General features: G+C 37.8%; 2 protein-coding genes across 2 annotated transcripts in view; both read left to right on the top strand.

Annotated features, from left to right (window-relative positions):
- The window catches only part of GNPTAB (N-acetylglucosamine-1-phosphate transferase, alpha and beta subunits), a 41,987-nt gene extending 28,214 nt beyond the window's left edge, over nt 1–13,773 (top strand). The window contains exons 15-21 of the mRNA XM_010294724.1: nt 1,012–1,125; nt 3,771–3,856; nt 5,826–5,924; nt 9,622–9,789; nt 11,392–11,482; nt 12,072–12,129; nt 12,567–13,773. Of these exons, the coding sequence (XP_010293026.1) occupies nt 1,012–1,125; nt 3,771–3,856; nt 5,826–5,924; nt 9,622–9,789; nt 11,392–11,482; nt 12,072–12,119 (606 nt within the window). The 3' untranslated portion in view covers nt 12,120–12,129; nt 12,567–13,773. The remainder of the gene's footprint in view (nt 1–1,011; nt 1,126–3,770; nt 3,857–5,825; nt 5,925–9,621; nt 9,790–11,391; nt 11,483–12,071; nt 12,130–12,566) is intronic.
- A 3,312-nt stretch (nt 13,774–17,085) lies between these two features.
- On the top strand, nt 17,086–27,208 carry SYCP3 (synaptonemal complex protein 3). Its single transcript, XM_010294725.1, has 8 exons — nt 17,086–17,224; nt 18,333–18,408; nt 19,513–19,547; nt 21,901–22,018; nt 23,049–23,148; nt 23,975–24,073; nt 26,747–26,851; nt 26,992–27,208. The coding sequence occupies exons 1-8, from the start codon at nt 17,095–17,097 to the stop codon at nt 27,043–27,045; spliced, it is 717 nt and encodes a 238-aa protein (XP_010293027.1). The 5' UTR covers nt 17,086–17,094; the 3' UTR covers nt 27,046–27,208.
- Nucleotides 27,209–27,658: the final 450 nt, after the last annotated feature.

The raw sequence follows: 27,658 nt of genomic DNA on the forward strand, positions 1-27,658 counted from the left end.
GAGTAACTTCAGTTTTAAAGTCCAAAACTGTTATCGCAAAATACGTCGTATCTTTATTTATCCTTGCTTGTAACATTTGGCAATTCTTAAATTTTAACTGGAAAATATAACATTGTGTTCTACTTTATCATTGTTATACAGAGTCAACAATTGAGTTCTAGCAGCAGAAAAATGGATCACTGGTGTCTGATTTAAAAAAACAGACAAGAGTTTGTCAGAAAAGATGTTCACTGGTAAAAGCCACTGTGAAGAGCGGGATCTTATTGTGGTTACTCTTGTTCTTGCACATAGTAAAAGACAGTCCTTGCCCTGAGGAACTTGTGGCCTTAAGAAAGAAGTGAGAAAAAGGGTAGCAAAGGAGTCATACTAGTAAATACTGTGACCATATACAAAGAATTACATTTCTGTTTTTCTAGGAACCTGATAAACAGAGACATGGTCTTTGTAGGACTCTCACTCTTCGAGAGAGCTGGTGGAGAACAAAGTGTACTCTTTCTGCTTTACAGAGAGGAATTGGCACAAACCAATTAAAGAATTTGCTCTTGAAAGAGCACACAAAATCACTGGCATAGCTGGAACACAGCTCTGCTTTAGTGTGGTCCTGGTCTGTACCTAAATCAGAAAATCTTCTTCCTGTCCTTTCAGTTCAATTCTCTGTTTGCTTGATTTGAGATTTAATATGCCAGTGCTGGTTTGGGAATTCTGTACTGTTCTGACATCATCAGTAAAGGTCTGTTGTTCATTTTTAAATGAAAACTACATTAAGTCATGCTTTATCTGGTCTGAATTCAACTATGCACTGAGCATTTGCTTTACTTTTAGGCATATGGGGAATCCCGCTGACTTTGGCAGTTATTGTATTGGGGTCTGCTGAATATTAAGTCTTCTTTTTCCAACAGTAGCATGGAAATTTTTTGTTTAGATAACATTAAATATGTCTGTGCGCCCTGGATTTTTAGAACTATGTCAGTGAGAAAACAGGAATATCTTTTTTTTCCTTTCTTCTCTTAGGATTTGACGGGTCTAGAACAAATGCTAATAAATTGCTCTAAAGCTCTTCCTGCCAACATCACTCAGATCCATGTCATTCCACCAACTCAAGAAGCATATTATGATCCTAATCTGGTAAGAAATGTTGGTCTTAAGATGCTTGGTTTCTTTCCTGAGCATGTATTTACTGTGCCTGAAAAGCTGGTTTGATTTCTAGAGGGAAAACATTTACAAAAATTTCTGCTTGTCTGTACATGAAGTAAGTGTTGTAAAATGAAAATTTTACAAGCTACTTCCTAACTTAAAGCCATTAATTTCCTTCAAAAACAGAAAAAAGCTGAGCTTTAGAATGTTGTTATATGAGGGATTTAAAAAGTCATCCTTGTTAGGAGAATTCACTGTTGTGAACCAAAAAGACAGTAAGCTCAATACCTCTCTGACTAGAACTTGCTGGTAAGTCTTTATCTGAACTATAACCCATGTATTTAAAAACAAAACAAAACCCCAAACCATCAGATGGACACCTTTAGAATAATTCTTCTGAATTTGAAGGCTTCAAGCTAACTCCTTTTAACATCCAAAGATGGGCTGACAGGAACCTCTTGAAATTCAGCAGAGACATACAAAGTCCTGCCCCTGGGGAGGAACAAGCCCATGTACCAGTATTACACTGGGCGCTACCCAGCTGGAAAGCAGCTTGGCAGAAAAGGACCTGGGGGTCCTAGTGGACACCAAGTTGAACATGAGCCAGCAGTGTGCCCTTGAGACAAAGAGGGCTAACGGTATGCTGGGCTGCATTACACAAGGTGTTGCTGGCAGGTCAAGGGAGGTGACTCTTCCCTTCTACTCAGCACTGGTGAGGCTGCAACTGGAGTGCTGGCTCCAGTTCCAGACTCCTCAGTACAAGGGACACATGGACATACTGGAGGGAGTCCAGTGAAGGGCCATGAAGATGATTAAGGGACAGGAGCATTTCTCTTATGAGGAGGGGCTGAGAGAGCTGGGAGTGTTTAGCCTAAAGAAGAGTAATCTCAAGGGGGGGATCTCATCAATGAATGTAAATATCTGAAGGGATGGCACAAAGAGGATGGAGCCAGGCTCTTCTCCTTGGTGCCCAGTGACAGGACCAGAGGCAATGGGCACAAAATGAAAACACAGGAGGTTCCCTCTGGACATCAGGAAACACTTTTTTACTGTGAGGGTGACCAAGCAGTGGTGCAGGCTGCCCATTTGTGGGCAGTCTCCATCCTTGGAGATATTCGAAAGCCATCTGGACATAGTCCTGGGCAGCTGACTCTAGGTGGCCCTGCATGAGCCAGGGGGATTGGACCAGATAAGCTCCCGACGTCCTTTCCAACCTAAACTATTCCTTGAAAATTGAGGTCTTGAGACTAAATGTTCCTTAAAGATTTAAGTCTCTAATTCTATTTTAATGGTTAAATTCTCATTAAAATCTGCTGGAATTTAAGAATGTAGAATATTTAGATCTGATACTAATACCTGAATTTCTTTTACAATGATAACTTAATTCCTGCATCAACGTATGCATTTGAAAAAAATGCGTGCGTGTACTTGGCTAAATTGATGACCTGGTGTTTTATAGCTTTCAAACCAATATTGTATAAAAGCAAAAATAATTTTAATGAGTATAGGTCATGAACTGTTGGGTAGTAGAAAAGTGTTACTGATCCTCAACGTATGCAAACCATAGTATAGAGATCTACAATGTGTGTGTAGATAAATGTGTATGGACACTGACTACATTTTCCTCTTCCCTGCCCCGTGGTCCGCTCCCCCCCCCGACACCTATCCTGCCTTATATTCTTATCAGGTTATGTTACAAGGTTTTAAAAATATTTTCCCCTAAGTCTGAATTCCAGAAAAGCTCTATATAAAGCCATTCTGTCAGCCTGATTTGAAGAAATGAAAGTGTGGGTTTGATAATCGTGCACAGTCTGAGGACATTACACCCAGGACAGCCTTACTTCGTTTTGCCTCTTTATGACTCTTTAGTTCAGTTTGCAAAATCTGTGAAGTAAAAACCTTGAAGAGTAGTAATAAAGGATGACTGCCATGAATATATTTTAAGATGGGCTTAAAAATAAGTCTCAATGGTTGGGAACAATGTCAAATTACTTTAATCTTTTTGGGGAGTTAGTAAAATATTACTAATCTAAGCAGTAATGCCTAATGTACTAATGTTATTAGTTCAAATAGTGACAAAATAGTGTTTGTGTTTAGCATAGAGGCCTAATTTATTTTTACTTCTGTTGTCTGCAACAGCTAAATTTTTTGCAATGTGTCTACTACCATAGAAACATCCCTTGAGAATAGGGACTTTATTTCCCAGAATTGTTTCAACGTAGCTTGTGATAGAAATAAGGCCTAATGTGTATCAGCTGTTCTACAGAGTTTGCCTGACCAGTGTTACTGGTGGCCTCTATTAGAGGAATGTCAAAGACAGCTGTCAAATGAGCTACAGTTTCTGAATGTTTTATTGAGGATGAAATCTAGAAGTTGCAATGTTTTTGCCAAAAATAATCTGTATTTTTTTATATAATAATTGTATGCATAGGAAATCGTGATGTTGTGCACCAGTATCCTTTTTGTTGTTTGTTTTTCCCCTTAATAGTTGATCAAGAAACTAATGCTTTTTGTTCCAGGAGAGTGAAGTGTACACAGGCCTTTCTAGCTGTAATAGGAGTTTTCTACAAAGTACATCTTTATAACAGACTCTGTAATTTTCAGTAACCTATGAGTTAAACAATGTTTTCTTCCAGCCTCCAGTAACAAAAAACCTAGTGACTAATTGCAAACCCGTGACTGACAGAATTCGCAAGGCATACAAGGACAAAAACAAATACAGGTATGTTGTTACGGTCCTGTGAAAAGTTATGCTAGGTTTTGTAAAGCAATAAGAAGAGGTGTCAATACATAACATGACCAAAGTTTGTATGTGTATATTAACAAATCTTAGCTCAATTTATTTTACTGAAGAAACATGCTGATACCTATTTATGCATGTTTCACTGGGCAGGATGATGTGATTGTTTTTTTTTTTCATAGTTTCTTATTTAGTAGACTAAATATTTCCATGCTACTTGTCCCATCTTGGGTCAGATCCTAATTTTTGTTGTACAACAGTAAGCCAGCCTATCTTTAGATGGCTGTATAAATTGACCATACGTAGTGAGTGAGGGTACTTAAAGTATCATAAAAAGGAGGAAGGAGCTTGTCCTGTACCTAGAAGTTGTAAATCTGCTTCATTCTTTCTTCTACTGAAGCTTAAAAAAAAAAACAAAACAAAAAACAAACAAAAAATAAACAAAAAACCAAAAACCAAACAAACAAAAACAAAAACCCCACCACCCCCCCAAACAACAACAACAAAAAAAAACCCCAAAACCCAAACCCAAACAAAACAAACAAACAAAAACCCAGAAAAAGCATTTTGGCCCTAATTACCGTGTAGTTTTACTGCATGGAAGAGTGGTAACAGGTAGGGAGAGGGGAGAAGAAAAGGGTTTCAGTCCCTTTCTGGAAAGGGCAGGACAAACTATGATCATGACTGTGGGTTTGTGTGAATAATTGTATTTGCATAGATCTGCCCGAGATGTAGGGTCTCTCAAATCTTCTCTGAAACCTGCAAACCAGTTGCATACCCATGAGGCTGTTTGCTGGCGTGGAGCTTATAGCCTTGTCTCCTGTCCATGTTGGGCAGGGAAGTGTGGTGGTGGTGTCTCTGAAGCATGCAGTTGCCCCAGGGTTGGCTACAGAGTCAAAACTGTAAAATGAAAGAAGGTTACAGATGTTTCTTAGGGCAGCTTTTTGGACATTATTATACATTAATACGTAGTACTTCAAGTTGTGCTGTAAGCTTATTTTTATATATTATTAATTATATAAATAATTCCCTTCCCAGGAGAGTTTACACTAAGACTGAGAAGCTGGCATAACAAATGAGATTGAAAAATATTGGAGTGGTGGCAAGGCTTTGCTGTACTTAGACTGATTTACAGTAATATATTTGTATCACAAAGATATATGCTGCTCTTTTTTTCTTTTGAACTTTAATATTAAATAATTGTAGTATTAATTTTGTGAGCTTTATAAATGGAGTAGGTTCTCAGGTGAGCCTTGAAGGAGCAGGCAGGGTGTTTTCTTATATCAACATAAAGGTGAAAAATAGAAGTGTGGAACCTCTAGTAAGACTGTTGAACGAGTCAAATGCTCTTTCAAACTCAAGATATCCTTCAGAGATTATATGATACTTCTGCACTTCATATACTTGTTTTGTTTGCAAGTGATTAGGTGAATGAGGAAGGTTTTATTTGTATTTAAGGTTGTAGCTTTACATATTCTTCTGTAATTTTATTTTAAGATTTTTCTGGAGTTGGTGATTGGAAAATAGGAACCTATCTTCTCATGTCTGAAGTGTAATTATAAATGACTGTTCTAAATTGTGTGTGTTGAAAAACAACAAAACAAAACCAAAAAACAGCTGAACAACAAAATGAAAAAGTAAATAGCCTAGTAAGTCTAATATCTACTCTTGGATCAATTGTTACTCTTATGCCAAAACTTGTACTCATAGTTTATATACTTTGTATTAGAATTCAGTTCTTTGATTTATGGGTGGTTACTAATAAATATATAGGAAAGTGGTTCTGTGCAAGAGCATTGGCTGAAAAATGCAAATATACTGATAGAAAGCAAATGGCAAATTCTAATGAAGGTTAGCCAGTCAGATTAGGAATAAGTTATTTAATAAAATGTTAATATTTATTAAACCTGACTTTAGGCTATTAATGTATAAATACTATTTTTACAATAAGGTTTGAAATCATGGGAGAAGAAGAAATTGCCTTCAAAATGATTCGCACAAATGTTTCTCATGTAGTTGGTCAGCTGGATGACATACGAAAAAATCCCAGGTATCCTGTTTCTTGATTTGTATGAAGTTTTGAGGTGGTTTTAATTTTCTGCTTCAACTGTTTAAACTGTGTGTTGAAAAAATAATTTATTGCTGTGTATTTCTACACTGTGTTACAGGGTAAGATCAATTTTAACCAAAAGTACTTCTAATTTTTTCTATTTAACTGAAGCTAAGTGATTGCTCTCTCTGTTATGCTAGGGATTATCTCATTCACTTCTGTTACATTTCTGTATGTTTAAAACCTTCGAAAACTTGTAAACTTCAGCTATTTCTGAGGCTTTCATTTTTGCCATTCTAGAGGGCATACAGGTTATATTGCTGGTAGTTTTATTTTAAAGGAAGAGCACTTTGATCTGCTTTATGTAGCAATTCTAAAATAAAACTTAGGTGTGGATTATTTTGTTACAAAATCAGTTTTACATATCCATTACGCTTTCATGCTCTGTTACAACATAGAAAGAGGTATTTATTTTATTTTTTTGTTAATATTTGGTGAGCAACAATCCAAAGCTCGAAGGAAGTCCTTTGCTTCTCCACTCTGCAGTGGTGAAACGTTTAGGTACCCAAATCTGAAAGTAGGCTCTGTAGTGTTGAATTAGGCTTCTGAAATGACTGTGAGATAAATGAGGAAAATAAATGTCCTGGCATACATTTCACAGCAACCAGCTTGCAAAACAAAGGACACTGTATTTGCAACTCAGGTCTGAATACGCTTCACAGAAGCGTTCAGCTGCAGTCCTGAGCCCATTGCATAAGACTAGAGTTCAACAAGGCATGGTGAGATAATTTAATAACTAGCTGTCTTAGAAGGGAGACAGTGCTTCCACCCATCTCCTCTCCTGCCTTCCTTTCAGTTGCGCACTCTTATCTTCCTTCTGTCTTCAGAAAACTGGAGAGTTCTCTGCCTATTTGAGTTTGGCCTCGAGGAGGTACCCTGACAAGTGTCAATAAACAGAGCAAGGAGGAAAGCAGGGCCAGGTGCCATGGGCCAGAGAAAGTGAAACCTCCTCTTGCAGGCCACAGCAAGCTATTGGGTAATCTCAGCTGCCTATAAAGCTATACCATTATTTGCTTTTGTAGATAAAGAGCAGGTTTTCACTTGCCTCTTACACTGTACTACTTGCTAGGCCATTCATTCAGAAAGGAGAATTCTAGTCTTGAGACATTTTGCAGCTGAAGTTGGTTTTTTATCTGTTGCTTTTCCTTACAAGAGTCCCTTCTGGCCATGTTAACTCCTGTGTTCCAGTTCCCACAATGACCTGGTTCAAAAGAAAAGTGGGCAGCGCCCTAACTCATCCTGCCACTTCCCCTTCCTCCTCCATTTCTTTGTATCTGCTGGCTAGAACTTTTTCTTGAAATGTAGGTGTGATTTCAAGCCTTCTGTTAGGCCCAAGGAGGACACGTAACGTGAGTTTCTCCCTTTCAGTGTTCAAGTTGATGCTTGCGGTCACTGGGTTCTTATTTTGAAGGGTGGTTGCTGATGTCAGACTTGATCCTGATGCTGTGTGGGTTGTGGTATGAGTATGTCTAATGGATTGAGGCCTTCTAGCAATTTAAAATGTAGTTGCCTATTCGGTGGAGTGATTGCGTCCTTAGAGGAGGATGTGTTTGAGTAAAGGTGTCTAGTCTGTTGTCACAGGAACCCCAGCAAGCAAGATGAGGCAGGTGAGCTGATCTGCCTTGAATCTTCCCTAATTTTCATATGATGCACTGGCATTCTATTGTGGGCTCAACCTGATACTCCATATATGCATACCCTTTTGGTTTTGGGTTTTTTTTCCTCTAGAGGAACAGTAGTGTATTGTAGTCCCAGATTGCTGGCTGGTTTGCGAAGCGAGGTTGAGTTAATTGCTTGGGCTGTATTCCTGCAAAGTATAGCACAGTACTGTAGTCACATCTTGTTAGCAAAAGAGAGCTGGCATGGCTATGTAGGCATGCCATTTCCTTCTCTTTGCCATGTTTTCCCTGCATACAAAACAATGTAATAATTATACACAGCTTCTGAAAACAGGTATTCAGTGTGTCTCTTGGGATGAACTAGAAGTATTGTTCGCTTATTGATCTACTTAAAACCTTTGGTTTGCATCCTTAAGGAAAAGTGAGCCTTAATCATTTAGGCATTAATTCTGGAATATTCAAAGGAATTTCAGATTTGGTTTCTTTTGGATAGATTAAAACAGGCTTTTCACTTGAAACAGGCTAATATCCTCATTGCTCCCACTTACTGTGCTTTGGTTTGGTATGTGTAGCAACCTCTCAGTCTGTAAACTGCATCTCTCTCAGATAAAGCTAAACCAGGATATATGCTCCAGGAGTGCAGCTACTGCATTCTCAGGGCTAATGAGCTTCTAGTCTAAGGGACAAGGTCAGGGATAGTCCAGAGTGAACTCCCAAAATGCTTATAGTGTAGACATATGATTGCCAGCTTCTTTGTGTAGTAATACTTGATAGTGTAGACATAACCTGCTCATCTTTGAAGAGGAGAGGTGTATTTTGTTCTTCTCAGATGTAATTTGAATGACTGTTTATCCTTTGTGCGGAATTGCCTAGAGCAAGGTTACCAATTGTGCCAGATTCAGTACATGCTGAGGAAAAGTGATAATGCCCTGTGAAGGCTGATTCGTGTGCTCTAGAGTTTTGCGTATTTCCAGCTTCATGTAGGAAGTCTGAACTTTGCTCTTTAAAAGAGCACACTGTACTGTAGAGAATACAGCTGACCAGAACTACTTACTTACAAAGGTTAGCAAGTACAAGGCATATGTCACCAGATACGATTTCTCCCTCCGGGGGAAATGTAAGGGTCTTGTATCTCACAATACAAATAAAGCACATATCTTGCCCATATGTAGGGAAGGGAATTTTTTTGTTTCAAGCACCAGATCAGAATGGCCAAGGGTGCCTAGCAGTCTCGTGCACTAGCTGCTGCTTTAGTTTCAATACTTTGCAGTAACTTAGATAGCTGTATTTCTTACGAGAAATAACTCTCTGCAAGAAGTAGTATTGGGAGCATGCTTATTTGGTCACGGTGATTTCCATATAAATTCTATCCAGGTGGTTGTTCTTTGTATTTTGGTTGATTATACAAGTTCAGCTTTGGGTCTGTGATTCAAGTCATGTTCTGCCCAGTTTATATAGTGTTCTCAATACTCAAAGCCTGGGGACCAAGCTTTGCTTCTCTTTTACAATCTTCTATAGTTTTTATGTTGACTTTCTCCGAAGAGTACAGCATACACAGTAAAATACTAATAAATTAGTATGCTTACCTCCTACAGTGGAGCTCATTTTGTTACCCAAGATACTTTACTCATTATAATGTCTTTAAAACTATAAAAATCCGTACCAAAATTGTAATGCTGGCCTTTCTAACCTGCTGCCTGTATCCAATGATGGGCTCTGGGATGATGTGTACTAGTGCCCATTAGATGGCAGCATTATATAAGTAGAAGAGCGATAAATGTGGCTTGTCATTTGATTCCTCGGAGGTGTTGACTTGCTGTCAGCCTTGGTGCTCTCAGAATTAAACCCAAATTAATTTAAAATACTGTAACAAAAGGGAAACTAATTACCAGTATCAAATATATCAAATTGGTTTTAAAAAGATACTGTATCAAGGATTCTGTTTGTGTTTTTGGTTTGCCAATACCTTTGCTGTATTATTAAAGGAAATACTCTAACAATGATTTCTTGTTTTCTAGAAAATTTGTTTGCCTAAATGACAATATTGATCACAATCATAAGGATGCTCAGACAGTGAAAGCAGTGCTTAGGGATTTTTATGAATCAATGTTTCCCATACCTTCCCAGTTTGAACTGCCAAGAGAATATCGGAATCGTTTCCTTCACATGCATGAGCTCCAAGAATGGTATGTTACACAGGTTCTCTTCAAGTTATTGTAGTGTGATAGCATGTAATTAGAAAACATATTGGTACAAGTAATTTTTCTCCCTAGTATCATCACGATGGTGGTTAACAGTGAAAATATTGTGAAAAGATCTGAATGGACTAAAAATTGAGGTTAGCAGGATTTGGATTTTTCTGTTGCTGATAAAGTTGTAAACATTTCATTGATTGGCTCTAACCCACTTCAAAGAGAATTTTTTTAAAAAAGTAATTCAGGACTTCTGGCTTTCTCTAAATGTAAAATACTTATTGTTTGGAATGTTGGTTGCACAGGGGCGATGTAAACTCTGTGACCTTTCCTACTAAGTGATTTTTTTTTTTTTCAAATCTGTCAGACAGCGATCATCTGGATAATCATCAGAAAAGATACATGTGTGCCCTATTTTTACATAATGTGTGAAATTTTCATGTGTGTTTACCTCTTGCCACTCTACAAATAATATTTTAATTTCCAAAATTGGGGAAGTTGATTTAAGAATACAAGCAAAAGGTTAGCACGTGTAGTGATAAAGATGAGACAAGAAGAGTGGTATAGTAGTTTTGTTGCAGCAAATTATGAGAAATAGCTGCTAGTAAGGAAGGAGAAAATACTAGAGAAACTGTAGAAAGAATCAGAAGCTGTCACCTGATTCTAGGTGACAAGAATAGGTGCGGATTGTAGTGCTACAAGCCCTGCTGTAGCAGTGGCAGAGGGAGAGAGCGGGGGGCAAACCCATTTTAGCAGTTAGCTGTAGTAATTTGGGCTGGAGGAGTAGACATATTGTTGGCTCCCTTTTTGAGGCTATCCGCCAGGATTTTATTAGTGTCAAAAGAACATTTAATTTTGACTTTTTTGTTGACAAAGCAGATTTCTGCCAGGTTGGGTTAAAGCAGGCTGAAGTGCCAGTGGAAATCCATGTTTACCCTCATTTGAGTTTTCCACCGTCATCTTGAGTAGTATTCAATTTTGGCTTAAGAGCCAATGTAACCAACACCCCACAACAGCTCCAGGAGGCTAACAGAGTAGTTTCAAGTTTATGTTGAAAGTAAAGAAAGTTATGAAATAGGTAGAACTTGGGCCATATACAGTAAATAAGCATTCTGCTTCTTACAACACAAGTTAACAGACATACATTATCAAAATGTTTTAGAGACTTTTAGGACAGCCCAGGTTGGAAGGGACCCTGAACGATCATCTGGTCCTCCCTTTCGCGGGGAAGGAAGCCTAGATGAGATTATCTAGCACCCTGTCCAGTCATGTCTTGAAAACCTCCGGTGGTGGGGACTCCGCCATGTCCCTAGGGAAGTTATTCTAGTGAATGATTGTTCTCACTGTAAAAAATTTCTTTCTTATATTAAGATGAAACCTCTCCCCATACAACTTGTACATGTTGCCCCTTGTCCTCTCCATGTGGCTCTTTGTGAAGAGAAACTCAGTCCTCTTTGTGAAGAGAGCGCCTCAGTCCTTTTTGTAGCTACCCTTTAAGTGCTGGAAAGAACTTTCTTTACCTGTTTCATGGAAACTCTTTTATATATTTACATTTATAATACATGAAGCTGTTTTTCTGTTTCCTTCTTTGTGCAGGAGGGCATATAGAGACAAGCTCAAATTCTGGACCCATTGTGTTCTAGTAACACTTATTGTATTTACAGTCATCTCATTTTTTGCTGAACAGGTAAAATTAATATCATCTTATCAAGTCTATAACTGTTAATAGATTGCTGTATCTTCAAGATAACATAAAATATATTTTTTAAATGGTTTTGAAGGGTAGCTAGGATTTTTCCTTCATAAAGGAAGAAAAGATGGTACATGACTGATGATTAGGTTGCTTCAATTTTTAAGCCCTCATGTTGAGATTCCTTGAAAAGAGAGTCATATGGCGGGAAGGAGAGCAGTGCTTCCTTTTCAGGTGCTTTGTGACTGTCAAGTCCGTAAGTGTGCTAAATTTGGATGTTCAAAATCAGTAATTGTGGTCTATTAACACACATATTTGTAAAAATGCAAAGTAAGCTAACAGGAAGAAAATTTAAGTGATAGCAATACTCTAGTCCTGAAGAGAATCAGGTATTTAGGGGCCCTATCTAAATCTCATCCCTAAGTAATTGCAAAGACTCCTATTGAATTGAAAGGGTTATAAATTTGACTTGGAGGGAAAAAAACCCTCTACTACTGCAAGCACAGAATGGCTTTCATGAACATGATAAATCCTGCTAAACTTAGAGGGAGTCAATGGAACAAATCATATGGGTAATTCTTTGCAGGTTGGGGCCTTAAGTAACACTTTCCGTGGTCTGATGAAGAGGGTGTAATTCTTGAAAGGTTGGCTTTTGATTATTATTTTTTCCCACCTGTAACTTTTGCATGAATCTTTCCCTTGATTTTCAGCCTTTTATGTACATATTTGAAAACTTGCCCTCCATTAGTAACTTAGTTTTAGAAGGGGGTATTCAACTCAGTAGTACAGCTAGGTATATAAATACTGTTTTAAGATGCCAGCTTTGTGTTGATCTTTTAGAAACTGAATGTAGCCTGGTGTTACATTAATCTAAATACATAAATTAATTTTAAAATAATCAGAATATAGGCATACTGTATTTTTCACTTTTTGCTTGTATTCTGGTTATTGAGAAGTCCAGTGGAAGTATTGACCTAATTAACATGGATGGTACAGATTTTATAGATTTGAGGATGAAAGCCTGACCAACTGTGCACGCCCAGCAGAGAACTAAATACTGTATTTCTTTTCCTCTCTTCAGCTAATTGCACTTAAACGAAAGATTTTTCCAAGGAGAAGGATCCAAAAGGAAGTTGGTCATGAACGAATCAAAGTGTAGAAGAGCTTTATTTTGGAGATCAGTCTACCTCAAGATGTGATAAGCATTTAAAATATCTCTCTCTGTCTCATAAGTGTCTTTTATGGTTTGAGATTTAACTACGTTGATATGAAGAAAAAAAAATCATGCATCTACAGTTAAAATGTCCGCAGTACTCTTCATGATATACAAGCTGCTGGAGCTGTGACAATGCAAAACAACATAAAAAATAATTGCAGGAAACTTGTACATAGGCAGTTTTCAACAGATCTTACTTTACAACTGTTAGTTCATGGCCATGTTATCCTTTTTTATAAAAAGGGTTACCTAAAGAAATGTAGCTGCATTTATTGCAGTAGATGTTGCCAATTAGATAAAATCTTGGAAGGCAAAGTTGTTTGGGATCAGCTTAACAGATCCTTGATCTTGCATTCCAAAACATTTTGCAAATTTCTGTCATTGCTGCTTTTTTAGCCCTACGGGAAAATTGAGAATTATGTGACTTGTCATTTAGATTTAGTATACATTTATTGATGTTGACATTCTTTAAAGCACAGTGAGAATTTATCCCCCTATTTGTAGTATTGAATTTGGATTTGGGAGAAATGTATGCTAATAAAAAAATACACAGTAACAGAAAAATTAATGGTTATTTGAAAGATACTTGATATCTTATCTGGTGTGTTATATTCCAAAGAATACAATGGTGTTATTCCCTGACTTTATTACAAAGAGAGGGTTGTAATCAAATGAAGATGATCAAGGTATCTTACAAGCATTGTAAACATAAAAGCAAAAGTGCCTCTCTATATGAATAGGTAACAAACTGTTTTAATGTAGCAATGTATGGGAGCAGTGTTTCACTTCAGAAAACAGTATTTGTACTGACACATGAAGCTTTGGCCTTTTTAAATTTAACAGGGTTTGGCCCTGTATTCTGCCGAGACATCAGAATAGTATGGTTTTGTGTGGGAAAGGATACTGAATGTTTTCAAGCAGAAGTTTTTGGTGGTATATCTTCAGTTAATTGTATTAACAGTATTTAAAAAAGCATTAATTTTTGTAATCGGATGGTGTACAAAATGTATGTGCATATGTATTTTAAGATACTCGGTTTGCTTTGAAATTAACTAAAATGTGATAACAGTTTTGTCTGCTGTTTCTGTTTGAAAGTAAACCAAAATCACCCATTTTGGTAACTTAGCCATGAATGCTTGTGAATCCTTATGTTAAAAGTTCTTACTTTTCCCTTAAACTTCCAATAGTAACACTTAATATTAATTTGATGCATGAATGGATTCTCAAAGTAGAATCAAACTTCTGAGCATCATAAAAATTCAAGCATTTTTAATTAATGTTATATTTCATGCTAGCAATAGTATATTATGCTGAAAGGTAGAATATAAATAAGTAGGTTAAATCTCCAGTACTTCAGACTAGCAGAAAATGAGACACTTCAAGAAATATAAGAAGCTATCAACACTTTCATGTACTTCAAACTATCATTAGGTAGATCTGTTTTTTTTTTAAACTAATATTTGGCATTCTAATCAAAATAGTTGGAAAAAGGTAAGTTTTTAAGGCAGTTTTGCTGCTGATGTATAAACAGGTAGCTCAGATGTCACTGCAATTCATTTTGTTTAAGCAGTTTTGAAGGTAAGTTCATGGCATTTTGTTTAACTTCAGCAACAACAGAAAAAAGGTATAGCATAAACTTACTGAGAAGCATCCATTGAAAATCACTGCTAAACTCCGTCTGCGTGGTACCTGGAAAAAAACCCAAGCAAGCGCAGCAGGGTAGGATGTGAACAGTTACTGTGGTGGCAGCGAAGCACCCACCCAGCCCCTCGCTCACTCCTGCCGGCGGGATGAGGGGGGAATGGGGAAGGTAGAAGTGAGAAAAACTTGTGGATCAAGATAAAGCCAGTTTAATAAGTGAAGGGGGAGTAAGAAACACGAAACCAAGTGATGCACAGTGAGATAGTGAGATACTCGCCACTCCCCAAAGCAGCCCTATCCCCAGCCCCTCTCAGCAACGGCCACCTTTGGAAAGACCAAACCCCGCTGAGGCTGCGTGGCGTGGGGTACCTATACTATCTATCAGTCAGTTCAGGTCAGCTGTCCCAGCTGTGTGTCCCCCTCCCACTCCACCCCTGGCTCGGGGGGGCAGAGCAAGGCCTCGATGATGTCAGCCCCACTCAGCGCCAGGTCACACGCCGCTCCCCTTCGGTTGTGGTCAGCAGGATAAATGCAGTGCCACGTGGCTGCTGTGAGGGAAGTTAACTCCACCTCAGCCAGACCCAGTGAAAACTTCAACTCGGTTAAGGAAATACCAAGTAGAATTTCTCAAATGCTTGTGGTTAATGAGAAGATTGAAAATTGAAATAGTGTTAGGATTTTTTTTTTTTAATTTAGATTTTGTATTTGGTCTTTATGAGTGAAGAAGCAAAGTGCCTCAACTGGGCAAGGACAGAACATCCTGTGAGAACAGTAGAAAAATCTGGAAACATAAACCATGTTGTTTGTAAAACTAATCTGACTGGAGAAATGCTGCCTATTTGCGTTGATTTACAGAAAAATCTTCCCTTGACACCGTGCCCTAGCCTACGTATCCTGTAATGACATTTTCTACAACTTTTTTGTTCAGGAGTTAAAGCCATTTCTATTACATTAAAAAAAAAAAAAATCGGGTTTAAACGAGTTTAATGCTGAGTCAGCGCGATGTGCCCGGCCTGCCCCGCAGGTACGGCACCTGAGGGACCCACGGAAGGGGTGTTACTGCGCATGCGCCTCCTCTCGCGGTCCGCCCTGTTTCCCGCCTTTTTCTCGGGGGTGGGAGTTGCTGAGGCGGGGCCGTGTCCTGCCATCCCTGCCTGCCCCTCCGGCCTGGCAGAGCCGCGGAGGGGAGAGGGGTTCGGAGCGGAGCGGTGTTTCCTCTCGCTTGCGGGAGGGTCTGAGGCGCCCTCTCTCCCTGCCGCGGGTGGTGGGTCCCCTCCCTGTGAGGCCGCGGCGGCGGCCGTGGTGGGCGCTGCGCGGGGGTGAGGCTGTGGGCGTGAAGAAGAGGCCGTCGCAGGTCAGAGGGAGAGGAAAGGTGGTTGGGCGGAGAGTAGGGAACAGGGTTAGGACATCGCGGTGCCCCTCTGCCTTTGACACCCCAGTGCCTTCCCCTTCAAATCTGTTGTGGTGGTGGTGTGGTGCAGTGCGGTGCAGGCCCAACTCTGCCGTGCTGCTCTGAGGTAGAAACAGGTGGGCCCCCATGGTTGATAAAGCCCCACACAGGAGAGTCACACAAATACTGGTTTTTTTCACATCTTTTTGCCCAGGGTGAAAAAAGGAGGTGAGTTTCTCTGAAAAACTGTTAAATACGCAGCTGTGGATTGAAGATACTTGAAGTGGCTAAAGCAGGTAGCTACACAGGACAGGTGAAGGCTGGAAGGGGTTGTGAGGTGGCAAGTTTTGCAGTGTCTGGAGGGACTGGGGAGTGCTGCTTTGTATGCTGGTTTTCAGTACAAAGAAAAGTGCCTGTATGTGAGGTAAAATATATGTAAATAAATGGCTGTGCATGCTTGCCGTTCAAAGGTGAAGCACTTTGTTTGGGGCACAGAGACGTGCACAGCTAGATGCCATACCAGTATTTTCCTCCTTAAATCAACTACCACAGTAGTTGAAAAGCAGAATGAGCCTTGAAAATTTTCTCTCATTTGAGGATAATTTTAATGCAAGAGCTTTTGATTCTCCAATGAATAATTTAAAGATGTGTTGTGTGTTTTTTAAGCAAACTTGTAAGGTCTAAAAGTCTTCACTTAATAGTATATAGAGAAGCATCAGCCACAGAGAAAGCTGGGTATTAAAAAGCAGTGTTCCTTACTTAATAGCTTAGTGTGATCATGTAGTATATGTCCATGTAATAAGTGGTTTAAAAAAACATATTTTCATAGCTAAAAATAAAGATAATTCAGAAAGTTGCCCAGGATTTAAAAAAATGGCATATGTGTGTTTATATTTGTCTGTCTAGTGTGGGATTGCTTGTAGAATCAGATTGTTCTTTATGGTTTAGCATTTCTATATTTTGTAAAATAGAATATTGGCATAGCTTTTTGGGAATGCAATACTGGATATGACAAAATATGTAATACACATAATGGAAGCCGAGCAGGCAGACACCTTAAGAAAATGCATAATTTACTTCCTTGTTGTTCAGCAGAATGAAGTATGCTCTTACTAGCCCTAGTTTTTTGGGTTGTTTGGTTTTTTTTCCCCGATCTTAAAAACACCACTGGTGCGTAATCCCTGTGGATTAACTCAAAACTAAACCAGTTTGACTACTTGAATGTCCTTACAGGTGGAGACTGTTACAGGGGTGTCCATAACAGGTCATTGTAAGCACGAAAACATATCTACCTTCAAATTATTGTGTGCAAGGTTATATAACAAACACAGTATACTGTTTCAGTAGGAAGAAATTCTCATTATGGCACCATCAGGAAGAAAGCATGGAGGAAAAGCTGGTAAACCAGCACAAGAAGTTCAAGCGATACCTGCCTATGACTTTCAGGAGGAAAGAAAAGAGCTGAGTGGATCAGAGGAAGATATTAGAGAAGGTGCTTATGTGATTTCTTTGTTTGTTTTTTTTAGAAGTGAAGGTTATAATACTTCTAACAATGAACAGAAATGAAGACACTTCCATGTTAGCAAGTGTCGGAGTAAGCATGGTTCACAATGTTTGTGACTGCCAGCCTCCTACTGTGTAATTTTGATTGGTAAGGGAAGAGAACACAATAGAATAGCTCTGTATAGTGCACTATTATGTCTTCAAATTATAGGTGGAGTCTTTAATAGAGTAGGATTTTGTTACATGATTTTGTGACTTTATTTTAATGCCATATCCTTTTATCACCTGGCTGCATATAACATTCTGTGATCAGGATGGAACAGAAGAGCTCTGCTCACTTGTATGGAGTGCTGAGGTGCGTAGGGTAGTTGGAGTCTTAATGCTGGCAGGGTTAAGAGTACTTCAGGATGAATCCAACTCAAAGAAGAGAAAGGGGAAGAAGCAGAGAAAGCTGAGGAAAAAAGAAAAGAAGTCAACCAAGGGATTCTTGTTTGATTTTGTGGGATTGTCATGAAGAAGTGGACTTTGCTTAAAAATGCAGTTCTCATTCATCATGAGATAGTTTTTTGTAAGGTTTGATGTTACTCCATTGCTGTATTTTTGTCTTTCAGCAGTTATCTCTGGGCTTAGAAATCTGACACCCAAGGATTTTTATTTTTTGGAAAGAATATTACTATTTGTGATTTTGCTTTTTTAAAGGTCAGAGTACACAATTTCATTACTTATTTAACAGTAAAATGAAATTCTTACAGATTGGGCTTTTTCAATTTTTAGATTATTTTTGCCTTTCTGAGTGAGTGAGTTGGGAGTAATTGTATAGTAGTGAACAGAGAAACTAAAGAGTGGAAAGAGAAACTAAAGCTGGTTGAGACCAGTCTAGAGGAACTGACGGCAGTGCCAGCTCAAATCTAGCCTTGCAGAACCACCATTTGTCAACTCAAGATTCAAAGTTTTAAGAGCTGCATGTGTTATGGATGGGAACTGAAACCCACGAGACATGTTCAGAGAAGTGGCGTTACAGAAAAGTAATTACACTTAATAATTCAAATCACCCCCAAAAATATATTTTTGTAAAGCTTTTTGAAATTTATATTAAGGCGAAACACCAGTAATGGACAAGCATGGAAAGAAAAGACCTTTGGTGACTACTCATGTGGTTCCAGATGATGTGGGGTAAGGCTAGGATTTTTTTTTTCCCCCCCAAAATAAGCAAGTCTTAAATAGATACCAATTTCAGGTATTCACTATGCTTGTTTTGCTTGAGATTTGGTTTGGTGTTTTTTGTTTTTTGTTTTTTTTTTTTAGTATTTGATTCAAAAATCAAGTGACAGATAATACAGTAGTTGTAGGTAAAAAGAGAAAATGTAATGTTTAAAAGTTAGTAATTATGCAGTTTCTTTGTAGATACTTTTGAGAATACTGATCTATTTGTACATGTTCTTACAATTCTTGTTTCTTTCAAAAGATGATGTAAGTTTTATCCTAAATTGTTGATAATTTCATTAATTTTCTTCCCTCTGATGAAGTTGCTTAAAGATATTAACAGTACTTTAAATGATCCAACAATTGCATGAAAAATAAATTAATTTTACAAATAAATGTTACAAAATTCAATAGTTATGAGCAGTGTAAATAAAACAAAAAAGTATATTTTGACATAGTTTTTAGCAAGATTATAGCTGTTGAGTTGAAGATATACTTTTTTTCTTTACCTTTTTTTTTTACTCTTCAAAAAAGAAAGTGATATAAAAACAAGGTAAACATTTTCTTTACCCCCCATGTTCCTTTTTTGGACTCATCAGCCATTGTACCACTGCCTTATACACTGGTGTTATCATCTTAAAAGTGTTGTAAAAGCAAGCCTGGTATTATTTGTCTTGGATTTTTCGTACTGTGCCAGTCAGGCTAATTGTGATGGACTTGTTTTCATTTGATGTTCCAAATATTTTTCTTTTTTTTTTTTGTATAGGGAATAATTAATTTTATTTACTGTCCTTCCCGACTCAGGACCCTTTAAATGCCTAATACTGCCTTTTTACTGGGGAGTAAGTTAATAAATTCTAGTACATTTTTAACAAAGCAGCAAATTAGTCTAAAAAAGAGACCTCTCGAAGGAGGAGAAAAGGAGTTTAATTTTTTTATCTTGTAGAACAGTAGCAGCTCTGTCACTGCTTACAAGTAATAGGCACGTAATTAAATTAGTTTTAAGCATACACAACAGGTCTTATTCTAAAGTCAGAAAATGGGCAAATAAAAATTTTATACACTGTTTTGTAGGGGTGAAGTACAGAATATGCTGGAAAGATTTGGAGGTAAGTATGTTTACATTCTAATAAATTAAAAAACAACTCATGTTTAAGTTGCGGAATTGGCAGTGATTCCTTACCATAAAATAACTTTCAAGATTTACATAAAATGACCACTCTTTGTAGCATTTTTCAGTGTTTCTGAAAAAAGCCAGTTTTCAGAAAAAAGTTGTATCTAAGTAGACCAAAGAGAAAGAAATAATGACATAAAAAGTGAGAGGCAAGTATTAGTGTAGGTAATTACAAAGGAAAAAGGGAAAGATGCATGAGTGCTTTTGGTTGTCAATTCCTATTTTAAGATGAGTTGTAAGAGGTAGTCATATTGTAGAGAAAAAGGACAGTGTGAGTTAGCTGTTGTTCCTACTCAATTTTTTGTTACAATGTGGTAGAAGAGACCGGGGATTGCAAGACTTGAGTGAGAAAATAGGGGCATGCAAGTATTAATATAAGCGGCTAAATAGAACAAATAGTTCTAATTCTAGACAAGGAATTTTGCAAGTGTATTGTAGTTGTGATACAGAATGACCTAGAGAGTAGTATGTACTCCACACCTTCATAAATCAGAGATCAGGGAATCAGTAGAAAAGAGAATTTCAGCAGTCAGGAAGAGTACATGTTTGTAGTAAGAGCTAAAGAATGAGGGTAAGTAATGCCACTCATCTAGTGATGAGAGACTTATGCATGTTACCTAGTTGGATTTAGTTTAATCGTAATCAGATCCTCAGATGGCTTGACTTACAGTTAAATTTTCAGCTGACAGCTTAAAGAAAAAAGACATTTCACTTGTAAAGAATTTATAATACACAACAGAGTGTAACAACACATCAAAAAGCTGTGGAGGGAAGGGAAACCCTCTTAATACAAGTACTATATACTCAGTAGCTGGTTAATACTTTCATTATACATATAAGAAAATGCTGTACACAGTCATTACCTGCCTGTTAATCTTAAAGTGAAAGAGGAGTTGAAGGAATTCCTTAATCCACGCTGTTAAGGTACATATTAGAATGCTATTGTAGATTTAGCAATCTAGATAGGAGGAGGATTTCAATGTTAAAAAGCTAGGACTGCTGGTTATTGAAGAGTCAAAACCAGGATGGAAGGAAGGAAAATTAATGGATCAGAGAGAGGATGCTGTCTGCTCAAAAATAATATAATTTGATAATAATAGGTTTGTCATTGGCAGGGACAGATGCCTCAGCAAATTAGAAAGAGAGGTTTGACAGATGTTTTCTGAAATCTACAGTGAGAAGGAAAAGAAATTGCTGTATTAAGCTTAAGCTGTGATTTGTTTGTTAAATCTCCAAATCTAAATTAAAGGGGAACAAACATACTAACTTATACTAACTTGAAAACTTTTAAAAAGTACTAAGTCTCTACGAAGTATGAAAAATAGTTTGTCATTCATTCATTCATTATGTTCACAGTGATGGTAATCACATACTACCTTTATTTCTGAAATCTAAGTAATTTGAGTATTACCCTGAAACTTGTGGTTTTGCTAGGAAAAAACTAAAAAGTGTCAGCATAACTAAATTCTTTGAAGGTCTGGAAACTGAGCTGGCACTGCAGTCATGCAGCCAAACTAATGAGGATTTTGATGGTGTGACTAAAATATCGTTAGATACCAGAGGAAGGAACAAGATGTCTATACTCAGTCAGGTTTGTGCAAGGTATCTAGCTTTGAGTGGAGAATTTACAGACTGCGAGATGTCCATATACAATGTTTGCAGAGATGCAGTGTGAACTGATTGGATAGTGCTCCCAGTGTTTCAAGCATATATGTGTGCTTATTGTATGGATGATATGTTAGAAGTGCATGTTGGACCATAATAATCAGTAGGGGAACACATGATGTCAGCGTGGACGGAACAGATTCAAATGTACATAATGGAAGTGCTCCAGCAACCCTGAGTTCAAACTGCTGGACAGTTTCAGTTCACTGTGTGTCTGCTCAGAGCCAGTCTGGCACCGCACCCACTAGTGTCCTGCCCAGAATGAAAGTAGCAAAAGCTGAATCACATCATGGTAGGTCCAATTTAGTCTAGCCCCAGAGGAAGGTGGGACTCAAAGCAGGTGCTAGAGTAGCTGATGGGGCTGGGCAAGGAGTAGCTGCAAATCCAGAGGCCGGGTGTTGGTTAGGACGTATGGGGGGCTTAGGGAAGCAGCACTCGCACCGGTACCAACAGCAGGTTGAGGGACGTGCCAAACACAGCATCCAGGAGCCCAGATCATGTTAGCTTCTTTCCATTAGAACACACCTCGTTTGCTTCTCCAAAGCGTAACACATGAGCATTTTTAATAAAAGGCACAATGTATCTCTGTATGCTTAATTTCTAAGTACTGTTTTGATTTTTAGCTGACATTAACAAGGCTCTCTTAGCTAAGAGGAAAAGATTAGAAATGTATACGAAAGCCTCACTCAAAACCAGTAACCAGAAGATTGAACATGTTTGGAAATCACAGCAGGAGCAAAGGTAGCATTTAACCTTGTTTTTCAAACCTCTGAAATCGAATTCCCTTTTGTGTCACAGCATGGATAGTTGATCCATCTTCTTGCAGTTAAATAGCAAGCAGTGTATCTACTAAACATCTGCTCAAGTCCTCTGTTTCTGCTGCCTCCAGTTGTGTCCACTTGGTTAAATTGACAGTAATAGTTTAGCATAGTCCATTCTCTTTTGAATGGACAAACTTAAGATTTGGAATTTTGAGAGCAAGGTACCTTAAAGAGCTGGCTTTACTTTTGCTTTATCTTTATGGAAAATGATATTTGAAGTTATTTTTGTCTTTTAAACCAATGTTTTTAGTTTTTCCACTTCAGTTGGAATTTTCTGTTTGTACTTGAAAACTGAAAAATGTTCAGTAAAATTTTTATACCATTCTGGTTAAGAAAGAAAATAATTTTCATTTTCATACTGTAAATAAATTTCACCCTACATTACAGTCCTCTTGCCTCTTAAGGCATATTTAATTACTACATCTGATACTACAGGTAGAGCAAACTGAAAAATGAGACAGCTAAAAACTGAAAGTCAGCAATACTTGTAACTTGGTGGATTCATACATATGTATTTGAAACTTGACAAAATTTAAGTTTACATAGATAGAAACTACAGCATAATGAACTAATGAATGAGGTAGTCAGTTTTTCATTATAAACCCCTTCTGTTAAAGCCAAGATCTGTAGTTGGATTAGAAAAACACAGTAAATCTCAGAAAACCTGGCACTGTTAGGAATAAAAGCTGTTGTAATTTTTTTTAAACGCAAGTTTTGTATGAGTGCCGTCACCTCCTATGTATATAATCCGCATTCACTTAGAAAGTGTGTGTGTGTGTGTGTGCGCGCGCTCAGTTTTTCAAAACATACAGTATTCAGTTAAGGCCAGATGTCAAAACAACCTGTTTCTTTATCTACTCCAGCTCCTTTCTACTGTGTGTGTTGAACCTTAGCTTTCCTTGTAATTCTTCATAGCATTTGTCATACTTACGGCTAGTGTCTATTTATAGGCAGAAGCTCAATCATGAGTTCTCCCAGCAGTTCCTGACTTTATTTCAGCAATGGGATGTAGATGTGCAAAAAGCAGAGGAGCAGGAAGAAAAAATAGCGGTGGGTTTCCAGCATGGCATGAGTTTCACGGTATTTTCACAAGGAGGAAATACTGTTGTTTAGACACTCACGAAGTGTAACAACACTTTATGTAGTTTAAACAAACATATGATTGTTTGCCTCTTGATTAAAAAAATTCATTCAAGTTTGGTGGCTCTCAGACTATAAATACATTAAAGTTTTGGGATATATTTTAAAGTGAAGGGGGTGCATTTATCAACTTTATTGCATAAAGTTTATAAATGGCAATGAGTGATGCTCTAGGCCAGCATATGACTTGAAAAAAGCCAAGACCATTTATAGATAAGAAAGATCTGTGCTGTTTCTGTGCATCCACAGCCTTTGGATTCAGGGAAATAAGGAGTAAAGTAGTGTAGTTGTCTTTTAGTATGCGTTGCTTAAAAATATGCCTGCATATTATAAATGCATGAGAATTTGATCACTGGAAGGGAATAGGAGCTCTACAATGGAATGTAATCACATGATGCTGTATTTGTACTTCCAACACATTTGCAAGTTTAGCTTTTCCCTAGGCGGCATATTTCCCTGGGATACCCTCGAGAACTGCATTGGATAGCAATCCTCATAGGATCTCATAGGGATAAATCAGGTTGGAAGGGATCTCAAGAGGTGGCTCAGGGCTTAATCCAGTCTTCAGTCTTTCTTTAATTAATACAAGGATAACTCTCCAGGCAGAGATCTAGATTACATGACCCAGATTTCTAGTGAAGGCATAATTTCTGATTCTAATAAAGGACAATAGTGTTGCTGTTCAAGCGCTTTTGGTTAACTAATGCGATTATTTTTTTCTTTGCTTCTGCTTCAGAATATGTTTCGTCAGCAACAAAAAGTTTTTCAACAGGCAAGAATAGTTCAGAGTCAGAGACTGAAAACCATTAAGCAACTCTATGAGCAATTCTTAAAGGTACAGTAAATTTTCTTAGAAGTCAGCTGATCCTTATCGCATCACTTAACAAAGCTGCATTAATTCAACCTTTATGAAATACAGAGATTTGAGGTTCATTTAAGGAAAATAACAGCCTTGCATGAATATTCACGTTAGCATCTTTCCCTTATTTGTTAAGAACATGGCTTGTTCTCTCTACACATGCATACAGATTGCATCTGTTTAATAAATTATTTAGTAAAATGTATTCTCACGGGGATCCCATTGGCTCACCTGTTTCAAATATTTAACCACAACCCTAAGAGCATACTTTCTAAACAGAACAAAGTTTTGTACCAGTTCAAAGGTTATATAGGTCAGTTAAATCATCAGGATTTTGTCTTGATTATACCCTTGGATTTTTGGAATGTATTTAAAAAAGTGAAACTTGACAATTTATTAAAAGTAGATCTTAGGCTGCAATTAACGGCTTTTATTACTGCTGGAAGGTGCATCTCCCATAATGAGAATTAGATACCATTTTTTTTCTGTCACTAACCTTTTTAGCTATTGCTGCTTCATGTAAGGGAAAATTAACTGTAATTCCCTTAAAATTGCCCAGTTAGAACTCCATCTCTTCCTGAGCAACATTCATTAGAAAGGGTTCTCCTTTCTGTAATGTAGTATTCAAGGTAAGCATTCATTAAAATGTCAACAGGAAGAATCTGACGGACATAATGATTTATAGTGAAAACAAGCCCAGCTGGATGGATATGTAATCAGTCCCGTTTAACTTTCCTGTTGCTTTATGCATAATTTTTGTATTTGCTGGGAGTCCCTACAAACACCATTTTTTGGACAGTGCTTACAGAGATAATTTATTTTAAACACGTGATTCATACTGATCAACTGCAGTGTGTTTTGGCTTTTTGTTTTTTTAAACAAATTTCCTTCCCCCACTATTTTTCTAAGGTATTAGAAATCTAAATGGTGAGAAAAATTAACAATTGGTTTTATAATGAATGCAGAGGCACAGTACCATAGAACCTGTGAAGGGCTGAGGTGGGAAGGGACCTCTGGAGGTTGTCTGGTCCAGCCAGCAGGTGGTACAGCAGGGTGGCCTAGAGTCAGTTGCCCTGGACTTACATCCAGATGGCTTTTGAATATCTCTAAAGATGGAGACTCCACAGCCTCTCTGGGCAACCTGTTCCAGTGCTCAGTCACCCTCACAGTAAAAAACTGTTTCCTGGTGTTCAGACGGAACCTCCTGTGTTTTCAATTTGTGCCCATTGCCTCTGGTCCTGTCTCTGAAGAAGGGCTCTCTGAAGAGCCCTTCAGGTATTTATGTATATAGATAAGACCCCCCCCGAGCCTTCTCTTCTCCAGGCTGAACAGTCCCAGCTCTCTCAGCCTTTCCTCATAAGAGAAATGCTGCTGTCCCTTGATCATCTTCATGGCCCTTTGTTGGGCTCTATCCAGTATGCCCATGTCTCTCGTGTACTGAGGAGTGTGGAACTGGACACAGCACGCCAGGTGTGTGTGGTCTCACCAGTACTGAGTAGAGTGGAAAGAAAGATCACCTCCCTTGACCTGCTGGCAACAGCCGTCCTAATGCAACCTAATGCAACTGTTAGCTGCCTTTGCTGCAGTGGCACACTGCTGGCTTATGTTCAGCTTGGTGTCCACCAGGACCCTCAGGTCCTTTTCTGCCAAGCTGAAAAGTGTGTGGCCCCCAGTATATACTGATACATGAGGCAGATTCAAGTCTGTCAGTTTCTAACAAACCTTAATTTTTGTTCAAGTCATTTCCTAACTGGTCCCTTTTTGAAATTTCAGTTAGTTATGATATGTTTGGTTTGTTTTTTTCAAGTCTGGTAGCTTCAAAAAAGTAAATCTGAAATAGAGCAACTCTTAGTTTAAGATAGTTGAAATGTACAGAGGATATTACAGAAGCATTAATAAATAATAACTGTTCCAAAATGTCAAAAATGTCTTCATCGAAGATGAAAAACTGAACAGAAGGTCAAGTATTACTTTGATTTTTGTCTTCAAAGAAGATCAAAAGGTAGAAATCAAGCTTCAAATAAGCTTAACTAAATCCAAGTCAAGGAAAATGCAACTACACACGTACACAGAGTTAGGCATAATTGTACGTACAAAAGGGAAGATAACCAGCAAGCTTTACTTCGCTTATTTGGGCAGAAGTGTGCAAAAAGAAGGAAATCCGACGGGTGTTACAGTCCTTACTTCAAGTCTTAGTACAAGGTTGTTGTAATATTAAACCCCTATCATTCACAGAAACACTAGGTTGGAAAGGACCTTCAAGAACATCAAGTCCAACCATTAATCCAGTGCCACCATGTCCCCTAAACCATGTCCTGAATTTCATTCATTTTCATTCCTGACAGATGTCTGTTTAATCTTTTCTTGTAGAACTCTTATCTTGTATTGAAATGCGGGATAACTAGCTGAGACCTCACAGATGCTGAATGGAAGGGACAGTTTCCTTCACAGGGTTCATATTGTTGAAACAGGAATGTAGACTGGAGTACAAAGTCCTGTATGATTTGTCAAGTTTGTGACAAAACTAATCAATTATCAATGATGACTGCTGCTGTAAAAATTAAACTGTAGTCTGAATAATGGTTGGTTTGTTTTAAATTAACCTTTTGACATTGAACCATTATGAATTAAGATTATCCTTAACTTCAGAGCATGGAAGAGCTGGAGAAGAGCAATGAAAATCTTCTAGCTGGTGCACAAAGCGAACTTCGCAAAGAAATGGCTATGTTGCAGAAGAAGATTATGATGGACACGGTAAGTATCACATCGATGAAGAAGTTAAATGCAAAAATAGAACATTCTATAAAAAAAGTCATTTGACATTCTTTTAATTAGCTCAAAGGAATCATATTAATACGGCATTTGTTCAGTATTATCTCCTTTTCTTGTAACAGCAACAGCAGGAGATGGCAACTGTTCGCAAGTCTCTTCAGTCCATGTTATTCTGATGGCTCAATGGAGAAACAACTTGTACCTAAGTAACATGATACAAGTATAGGCATTAGCCATAGAGAAGTATGTTAAGATTTAAATGTTTTAAAGTTCCTATTAAACACTTTCATGGATTGTTCTAATCTTGTGTCTGATAATGTTATAAGAATGTATATTAGTGTATTTATTACTTTAGGGGTGTGGGGAGGGGTGGTATGGACCCCAAACCATTTACTGTCTGTCCAGTTAATCTTTAACAATTTAATACTCACTTTCAATAGCATTGGACTGTTTAAATTGTTTCACTTTTTATAATGCCAAATTGTAACAACGGGCAGAATTAACGAAAAATGCATTACCCATATTTTACATAATAACTTCAGGCCTTTGGGTACATTGTGCAAATAGAAGCATTTTTCACAAGCTGCAGACTTTAAGATTTTTATATTTTCAACATTTAGTCTGCTGACATATCAGCAGTTATAAAAGTTCAGAGTATGACATACCTCATGTAAGATTGTTTAATGATGTGTATTGCATTAAATTAAATTTTGTTAACTCTTTCGTTAGGCTAGGCATTGTAATATCTTTGTACTAGTAAGAGATTTCTGAACTGCTGTAATTTGTCCA

The sequence above is a fragment of the Phaethon lepturus genome, unplaced genomic scaffold (assembly GCF_000687285.1).
Source record: "Phaethon lepturus isolate BGI_N335 unplaced genomic scaffold, ASM68728v1 scaffold5219, whole genome shotgun sequence".
Classification (NCBI taxonomy): domain Eukaryota; kingdom Metazoa; phylum Chordata; class Aves; order Phaethontiformes; family Phaethontidae; genus Phaethon; species Phaethon lepturus.

Coding starts and splice junctions, on each gene's coding strand:
- SYCP3 (XM_010294725.1), top strand. CDS start 17,095: ATGGCACCATCAGGAAGAAAGCATGGAGGAAAAGCTGGTAAACCAGCA. Junction 17,225..18,332: donor AGAGGAAGATATTAGAGAAG/GTGCTTATGTGA, acceptor ATTTATATTAAG/GCGAAACACCAGTAATGGAC. Junction 22,019..23,048: donor AAATCACAGCAGGAGCAAAG/GTAGCATTTAAC, acceptor GTCTATTTATAG/GCAGAAGCTCAATCATGAGT.